We start from the raw sequence: 10,000 nt of genomic DNA on the forward strand, positions 1-10,000 counted from the left end.
AACTGTGCAGCAGGAACCTCGATATATACCTCTACTATTATTGCAGTGCTCGATTTCTACTGAAGTGTGCTCGTGCCAAGCGTGGACTCGCCGCGGACTCACGGCGCGTGACACTGATGTAAAAGCCCTCTACTCAGAACGGCGTGATTGAGAAAAGCGTCAAAGGAACGAAACACACTGTCCGAAAAAATCATGGGAAAAAATCATCTTAATCAAGAATATAAAGCGGATCCGAGAAACGAACAGAATGAATCTCATCGACGAAAGAAAAAAATAATTAATCACGGAAAAGAAAAACAATTATCCCAGAAGAAAAAAAAAATAAATCCCTGAAACGCGAGAAAGTGTTCCGGCTTTCACACACAACACCAAATAATTTTACAGCCAATCTCACCTCGGCCTCTGCAAAACAAAGTCAATTCGGCGGTGAAAAGAAGCATCCTATGGCATCTTTCGGTCATTCTTTCACGGGAGAGCCTCCCCCACTCCTCATTTCCCCTCACCCACCACCCCACGTCCGTAAAACAAAATTATCTATCTTACCCAACTATCTACAACGCCAAAATGTCCTCCTCATACACACGAAATAAAATCTATTCACATATCTATCTGTTTGTCTGCGTCTATTTATCCTTCCATCCATCCACTCACCAACCCACCCACCTATCTACCTACCTACCTAAACACACACACCCACCCACCCATCCATCCACCCACCCATCCATCTTATCCTTCCATCTACCTTATCTTAACAACGACCCGCCGCCTTCCCTATCTAATTACCAGGATTAATCAACCTTCAGAGCACGCGAGCCTCCAGTTCGAATCCCGGAGAAGGTCGCGCGGATTATACTCCACTGGACTGATTGAAGACCCAGCGACCCGGCGGGGAAACGGAGTCAAGCGGGGAGGCACACCTAATGGGACTTTCCTTCATGACGCAAAAAAAGAGGAGTGGAGGCGGAGGCGGAGGAGGAGGAGGAGGAAGTGGAGGATGAGTAGGAGGAGGAGGAGGAGGAGGAGGAGGAGGAGGAGGAGGAGGAGAGGAGGAGGAGGAGGAGTAGGAGGAGGAGTAGCGGAGGAGGAGGAGGAGGAGGAGGAGGAGGAGGAGGAGGAGGGAGGAGGAGGAGAGAGGAGGAGGAGGAAGGAGGAAGGAGGAGGTAGGAGGAAGGAGGAGGAGGAAGAGGAAGCGAGGAGGAGGAGGGAGGAGTAAGAAGAGAGAGGAGGAGGAGGAGGAGGAGGAGGAAGTGGTGGTGGAGGTGGAGAAAAAAGAAGAAAAAAAAGAAAAGAAGAAGAAAGAAACAAGAGGAAAAGAAGTCTGGCGGGAAATTAAAGAAAATGGCCTATTCCTCGGAGACGTAAAAATACAAATCCAATTCGAAGTCACAGGCAATATAAACATTCATTTAGACAACACTATTATTTTCTGACACAACAAAATGAGCAAGTGTGTGAGTGAGTGTGAGTGTGAGAGAGAGAGAGAAGAGAGAGAGAGAGAGAGAGAGAGGAGAGAGAGGAGAGAGAGAGAGAGAGAGAGAGAGTGAGAGTGAGAGTGAGAGTGAGAGTGAGAGTGAGAGTGAGAAAGTGTGTGTGTGTGTGTGTGTGTGTGTGTGTGTGTGTGTGTGTGTGTGTGTGTGTGTGTGTGTGTGTGTGTGTGTGTGTGTGTGTGTGTTTGCATTTGTGCTTGTGCATTTGCAGGTAAAAGCACATGATTGTGAAAATGTAACAATAACGCCCCCTCTCCTTCAAAAGTAGGAAAACATTCCCTACTTCCCAAGAACAAAACTCGCGCTCTTCATTTTCCTCTCAAAAGATGCAAAGCAATGTTCGTAAAACTTCGGCTGTCAATCGAGCTTTGGGGCAACAATGGCATTTCTTGCAGGCATTCTTTTCCACAAACCCTTTTGGGCAAACAATATTTTTCGTCTCTATGTCTCCCCCCCCCCCCCTCTCTCTCTCTCTCTCTCTCTCTCTCTCTCTCTCTCTCTCTCTCTCTCTCTCTCTCTCTCTCTCTCTCTCTCTCTCTCTCTCATTTTCCTGTGATTCTTTCTCATTTTTTGCCCCTCGTCTGTGTCCCACTTCGTCTCTTTCTCTCTCTTCCTTCCTCTTTCTTTCGATCTCTCTCCCCCCCCCTTTCTTTTCTTCCCGCCTCCCACTCCCTTTTCCCCTTCCTCTCCTCCTCCTTTTCTCTCCATCATGCTACTCTCCATTTCATCTCCATCCCTTCTTATTTTTCTTCCGACTTCCTTTCTTTTCCCTCATCGCCCAACCTTTATCTATTTTTCTCCATTCTTTTTTTTTAGTTTTATCGCTTTCTTTATGATCCTCTCTCTCACCCCATCATCGTCGTCGTCATCTTCCTCCTCATCACCATCCTTCCTCCTTCCACTCTCTTCCACCTCTCGCCCCCCCCTCCCCCATTCATCAACCGAATTTCTCCTATCCCATCCTATCCCCTTCTCATCCCCTATGCACCCATCCCTCCATCCATTTCTACCTTTCGCCTTTCTATTGCATTCCCTCTTCTGCTCCTTCCGTTCCGCTTTCCATCCTACTCCTACCACTTACCCCCCCCACCCCCCCCATCCCCTTCGCCCTCTTCCTCATCCTCGGTCTTTCTCGCCTCGTTGTTAGTGCGTGGTCAATAAAACATCTCAAAACACGCGGCGGATTAAGGAGTTACCGAAGCGCTGTGTCAGTAGGTCGATCATTAACATGAAATAAAGGCGGCAAACGAACTAGTCATTAGGCGGCATTCGATGGGCCTCGATGTTAAGGAGGGAGGGGCTGGGGGAGAGGAGGCGGGAGAAAATGAGGGAGAAAGGAAGAGGAAAAGGGGAAGGGAGAAGTGGGAGAAGAATGAGTTAGGGGAGAGGTAAGGGGAGGGGAAGGGGAATAGGAGGAGGAGGAGGAGGAGGAGGAGGAGGAGGAGGAGGAGGAGGAGGAGGAGGAGCAGCAGGAGGAGGAGCGAGGAGGAGGAGGAGGAGGAGGAGGAGGAGGAGGAGGAGGAGGAGGAGGAGGAGGAGGAGGAGGAGGAGGGGGAAGAAGGGCTGTTAGAACACGCGTGCGCCCATTAAAGTAATGTGAGGCAACAGGAACATGAGTCACACCCGCGTTGCATGAGGCCGATTCCACACACACACTCAGAACCGGTGAAACATTTTCCAAACACGATTACCGAGCCGACGGAAAATGTGGCCGCAAAACAAAAGCTCACTCCCACGCCCTGCCTCCTCTCCTCTCTCTCTCTCTCTCTCTCTTCTCTCTCTCTCTCTCTCTCTCTCTCTTCTCTCTCCCGTCTCCTCTCTCTCTCTCTCTCCCTGTCTCTCTCTCTCTCTCTCCCTGTCTCTCTCTCTCTCTCTCCTGTCTCTCCTCTCTCTCCTCCCTGTCTCTCTCTCTCTTCTCTCTCTCTCTCTCTCTCTCTCCCTGTCTCTCTCTCTCTCTCTCTCCCTGTCTCTCTCTCTCTCTCTCCCTGTCTCTCTCACTCTCTCTCTCTGTCTCTCTCTCTCTCTCTCCCTGTCTCTCTCTCTCTCTCTCACTCACTCACTCACTCACTCACTCACTCACTCACACAAGCAGATTGTATCAATATCGCGCCCCCCCAAAGGAAAAGAAAAGCCTCAAGGGTAAGCCAGATCAATGCACACTCGAACCTCAAAGCGAGGGAGGGGGGGGGGGGGCAGGGTCGGGTCCGGCAAGGTGAAAGCCCACGCAAGACAATCCCGACTTACGCCCTGCGACCCGGACCGACAGCATCTTGTGGAGCAACGGCGGTCGAATACCTGTGGTCGCCGACGAAGGGACAAAAGACCAGTTAATTTCTACGTGGGGATGCTGGCACTACATGTTATTCTATGTGAATGTAATTATACTGCATGGCCTAGAGAGCTAATAGAGGGCGCTCCCAATTCATTAACGAAACTAGGGTGCGAAACTACTCTAATCTACTCTAAACTCCCCGCCATGTAATCCTGGCAAATCTGAAAATTAACTTTGATAAACAATCATTTTCCCTTAGTAATCCTATTCCACACAACATTTTCAGATTCCTATGGCGAGGCATTAAAAAAAAACTACGTGAGGGAATTATCCCGCGACCGAAGTTGAGGCATTATCATAATGACAACATTAATATTTATGGCTTCCTCAGCGGACGAGGATTAGAGTGATGTAATTAGGTGTCCGTGTATCTGCGGCTTATCTGTGCTGCGGTGACCGTGTAAAACTAAAGCCATAAATCAATATATCTTAGCAAAAAAAAAGCTTGGAAGAGAAAAGATTTTGTAAAATTATGTTTCACAAACAAGCCCCACAAAGCCCAGACTGCCGCATCCTATATCTATTTCTATGTCCTTCCCGCATCTAAACCCAAACGGAAAACCCTAAATCCCTATATCCCGGCCTCGCCTAGCAAACATGAGGTTAATGAAAATGGTTAGGATCATCAACAAGTTCAACCTCGAGATATTTAGTCATCAAAACCATGAGCCACACCAAGCTCACTCCACAAAACAGACAGACAACGTACGAAGAGCAGACGGCGCACAGGGTCTAAGCCAGAACAGCACAGCTCGGGAAGTGAACTGTGCTGGAAAGCGACAGAAGGACACTGACAACATGGTGCTTTAGCAGTGCTTTAAGCGGTGACGATTTGACAACAGTGCTCGTAAACTTCCACAGTGTTACAGCATATAACAATTGCAAGACAAGACATACACCAGCATACTGTAAATGCAGGGAGAAACGAAATCCGTTATCATAACATAAATTCATATGTATATCATCATCCAAGAAGGTACAACTGCGTTAAAGGGGGCTGGTACACTGCGTTATCGAAGTAGTAAGAGCTAATAAACCGATTGTATTGTTTTAAAATTATATCAACATGAGCAGACGGAAACTGCGTACCGCCATTTACAGCGTCTAGCTCCAGTTTGTCATCAATATACCAAAACTAGCCGCCACTTTCAAATGTAAGCATGTAAATTACATTTTCCATGAAAGGCAATAATTCCGATAGCTTATAAAATGCAAAATACAGTCCCGTCACCAATAACGCCAGATGTACTCAGCTCTTACGGCGCCTCGCCACGCATCTCTCCCTCTCCTGGTTATCACACGGCAGGCAGCTGTGTAAGGGGAGTGTCATAATTACCTGAGGGAGGAAGGGATAGCAAACATTACACTCAACATTCCTCACGAATACAAGAAGAGCGGATGACAGGTTACAGAAAATCCACGTAGTGGGTTTTGACTGCTGGCAGAAAACACGCCTCAGCTTGCATTCCAGGTTCTGAGGTTCAAGAGTCAGGGTCAATGCACAAAAGAATTATGACTTACGGAAGATGTAGACGGCGTCTTCTTCGGCTTCATCTCCTGACAATAGAAAAAATGTGAACATCTAGATAGAAATGAGATCATTAAACAAACTCTTTGACACATACTTACATCCTGGTGCGGTTACATTATCACTTTCATACATTACTGCAGAGAAGTATCAATTTTACTTCAGTTACTCCATAGACAAAGTTCGGCTCAACAGAAAATGGGTATACTGACAGGGAGAACGAACCCTAAACCGCATCAAAGAAAACGCACATTCCTTACAGGGTTAACGTGCCTAAATATAAAATATGCGCCCAACACATACAAAATATCTATTCATCATCACCAACTTGGAAAAGTGACCAAAAACTGAGATTGCCACATGCTTCACTATAAAAACCATACCAAAAAAGACGTTCAAAACAGTTCATAGCTGGTAGTTAAAGGCCAATCTTGTTCAGAATTGTGCAAATAATCAGCAATGACCTTTCTGTCTGAAAAAGTAGAACACCAACTGGGTAGGCATCAAGGACGACAGATTAAGAGCAGTCACTTCGGTTAAATAATTAGGGTTACGAAATGTGAAAGTGACAAATAGAGGAAGAACAAAAAGATTCAGATAGACACGCACATGCGTCAGGCGCTCATGCCCACACACATGCACGCGAATTAGCGTCACAGACAAACAAACATACTGAATAACAGTTAGGCAAACAGACAGAGACAGACAGACAAGAAACAGTGAGTCAAAGATACAGTGACAAAGAAACAGGCAAAGACAAGGGCAGACTCAGGCCGAAACATGGACAAAGCCTGAGGGTGAAACAGACACTGAGGCAGACAGAGGCGGGCGGAGATTCACACACACACACACACACAACACACACACACACACACACACACACACACACACACACACACACACACACACACAGAAAGGAAAGAAAGAGAGAGAGAGAGACAACGAGAGAGAGAGAGGAGAGAGAGAGAGAGAGAGAGAGAGAGAGAGAGAGAGAGAGAGAGAGAGAGAGAGAGAGAGAGAGAGAGAGAGAGACAACGAGAGAGGGAGACAACGAGAGAGGGAGACAACGAGAGAGGGAGACAACGAGAGAGGGAGACAACGAGAGAGGGAGACAACGAGAGAGAGAGACGAGAGAGAGAGAGACGAGAAGAGAGAGAAAGAGAGAGAGAAAGAAAGAAAGAAAGAAAGAAAGAAGAGAAAGAGAGAGAGAATAGAAAGAGAGAGAAAGAGAAAAAAGAAGAAGAAAAGAGAAAAAGAGAGAAGAAGAAGAAAGAGAAGGAGAGAGAGAGAGAGAGAAGAGAGAGGACAGAGAGAGAAGAGAAGAGAGAAAGAAGAGAGAGAGGAAAGAAGAAAGAGAGAGAGAAAAGAGGGGAAAAGAAAGAAAAGAGAGAGACAGACAGAGAGAGAGGGAGAGAGAGAGAGCCAAAGCACATTCCTCTCCTATTCCTATTCCAACCTCCGTCTGCCCCCACCATCTCTCTCACCCTCTTTTCTTCCTCCTCTCGCCCTTCTCGTTCTCCTAGACTCTTCAGTCCGATCTTTCTCCCAATCTCTCCCTCCCCCTCCCCTTCCCCTCTCTACCCATTCCCCTCCTCTTCACCCTATTTTATACATTTTTTATCTCTGTCTTGCCTCTCCCCCGACTGAGATAAGATTTTTTTTCCTTCTGCTCCGAAATTACATTTATCACTTTATTAAGCAATAAAGTAAAAGAGTTGCGCGATAAAAGAAATTCTAAACTGCCTTTTTATTAATCGTTGTGCTGATGGATTGAACTCTCTGGCGAAAGATGGCGATTGTGCAACACGTTACGTACGGTCGCCAGATTAAATAATTTTAGGGTGGCCGTCGTTTTCGACTTTCACTACATTTCATGGCAACATTTTCTGGCTCACTGTATGTATGTACGACAGACATTGAAAAAAAATCATTATGAATCAATAAAGGGATAAAGATATAAACGCTGACAAATATGTCAAACATGCTAAATGCCGGACATAATTATCGTTACAGTTACACATAATGAGTTGTTCATTCACTCACCCGCCCACTACCTCTCGAAAGAAGAAAAACAAAAGAGGAAAGAGAATGAGTTCGAGAGAGAGAAAAAGACGACGAAGCAGAGAAATAGAAGAGCGAAAGGGACATCGACTGCATTGGCACTAGATTTTCAAAAGTATTTTTCTTTTAAAAATACAAAATTAACAGTTCCGACAACAGACAGTTCAGGATCATCGTGTCGTGACAGCCTGATCCTGAGGCTGTCATCCACACCCTTCGCCTCACAGACAGCCGCTTCGAAAGGCATTCCAATTTTCTATTTGATTCCAACTGATTCACTACGCGCCGTTACTGTTGCAACTGCCTCTGGGAAATTGCCTTGAGGGCGGAGGGGGGGACGATAAGGAGGAGGAGGAGGAGGAGGAGGAGGAGGAGGAGGAGGAGGATGAAGAGGAGGAGAGGAGGAGGAGAGGAGGAGGAGAGAGAAGAAGAGAAGAGGAAGAGGAAGAGAAGAGGAAGGAGGAGGAGGAGGAGGAGGGTAAGAGGAGGGAAAGAAGAGGAGGAGGAGGAGAAGGGAGAGGAGGAGGAGAGAGAGGAGAGGAGGAGAGAGGAGAGGAGGAGGAGGAGGAGGAGGAGAAGGAGAGGAAGAGGAGGAGAGGAGGAGGAAGAGGAGGAAGGAGGAGGAAGGAGGAAGGAGGAGGGAGGAGGAGGAGGAGGAGGAGGAGGAGGAGGAGGAGGAGGAGGAGGAGGAGGAGGAGGAGAAGCAACTATGCGGCGACAGAAAAGAAGAAGCAGAAGACGACAACGATGGTGAAAAAGGAAGAAAAGAAAGAAAGAAATGAAAGGGGAAGGGGGTGGTTATGAAAGAGGAGACGGGGAGAGGAGGTGGAGTAAGTGGAGGATATAAAATCTGAGAGAGAGACAGAGGAACACAAAAGCTGCAAGGTCAATGAAACAAAAGCAAGAACCAAGGACAAAAGAACGAGACGAGAAAATGGGAAGAAATCGAGGGCGGAGAAAAAGGGCCGGCCGCCATGCACCGCACTGCCTGCGTCCGTTTCTGCCACTCCTGCAACCTCCACTTGCAGCCTCCATTTGCAACCTCCACTTGCACCCCGCCGCTACCGATAACATTGAGCATAGAAGCAAAAGCAAAATACGTGAATGCTGGCCACATAATGGTTTGCTAGGGCAGAGTAAGCGGCCATTGTGAGCTGTCGTTTAATCCGCGTAACTAATTCTTGGTGCGTGTCACGTGTACTTCCCTATCCTGGTTGGAGTGTGCTCGGAGCGTGTGAAATAGACAGTGCTTATGCCTAACGCGGTGGTAGCTACACAGTCACACATACAGATATAGAGATAGACATTCACACAGATTCGACACACACATTCATATACACACATTTTTACATAAACACATGCTCACAATCATGCACACATTCACACTCATGCACACATTCACACTCATGCACACATTCACACTCATGCACACATTCACACCCATGCACACATTCACACCCATGCACACATTCACACCCATGCACACATTCACACTCATGCACACATTCACACTCATACACACATTCACACTCATGCACACATTCACACATGCACACATTCACACTCATGCACACATTCACACATGCAGATTCACATTCATGCATAGATTCACATTCCCGCACACTCACTTTCACACTCACATGCACACGTCCACACGCACAAAAACACGCATTCACACACGCACACACTTCACCTCCGCCCAGCCACAACCCTGTCTGCTTGCACGATAACAGTGGCTCAGGACATACAACAATCTAGGTGTCTCTGTGCGATTTTTACTTTTTACTTCTTTTTATGTCACGGCCTTGATAACGTTGTTGGCGATGTACGATGATAGTGAATATAGGTTACATCGGTATCGAAAGAAAATTGAATTTTCGCGAAAAGCTTATAATTCAGTCGACTCCCGATGCATTTGCTCTGGTGCAGACCCGACCTTTCCGGGATTTCAGACCTTATGAATTTGTAAAGTTGGGCCTGGTTTCACCTTGACACGAGAACTCCCTGTGGACGGCGCTATTTACCTTCTGCCCCGCCCGAGGCAAGCTATATTTACACGGTTAATGAAGCGATCAGTCCGGAATGACGTCGTTGCTGTATCAGGTGTAATTCCGTGTCACATCGCACATCAACATCAGTCACGTGCGTAAATGTACCGAGCTTCCTTGTTGAACCACAACTACGAAAGGGATTTTCTTATCTCTCCCTTCTTCCGTTCTCTCTCTCTCTCTCTCTCTCTCTCTCTCTCTCTCTCTCTCTCTCTCTCTCTCTCTCTCTCTCTCTCTCTCGTCCTTAGCCTTCTCCTCCCCCACACCCACCCTCATTCCCTCGCGTCGCCGCTGTAAAACATTTGAAACGCGTTGGCAATGTATGGCCGATGCTGACATCGATGACCGATGTATATTATTAGGTAGGTGCGTTTGACGACGGCTTCAGATTGGGCTTTTCTAACACTGAGGAATGCAGACATATGTCCTCTGGCTGCCGGGTCGTGTGGCCACAAACCCAAAAATAATAATGAATCGATATTATATAAACCCCTGCCCTAATGCCACCATGTTATTCAGCCTCGCCCACAGGGGATTCCAGTTG

General features: G+C 47.1%; 1 protein-coding gene across 1 annotated transcript in view; it reads right to left on the reverse strand.

The window, feature by feature from the left end:
* LOC119587522 overlaps positions 1-10,000 on the reverse strand; it is a 139,116-nt gene that overhangs the window by 69,669 nt on the left and 59,447 nt on the right. Inside the window, exon 2 of the mRNA XM_037936537.1 lies at positions 5,341-5,376. Within this exon, the coding sequence (XP_037792465.1) occupies positions 5,341-5,376 (36 nt within the window). The remainder of the gene's footprint in view (positions 1-5,340; positions 5,377-10,000) is intronic.

Source organism: Penaeus monodon, chromosome 1, assembly GCF_015228065.2.
Source record: "Penaeus monodon isolate SGIC_2016 chromosome 1, NSTDA_Pmon_1, whole genome shotgun sequence".
Lineage (NCBI taxonomy): Eukaryota > Metazoa > Arthropoda > Malacostraca > Decapoda > Penaeidae > Penaeus > Penaeus monodon.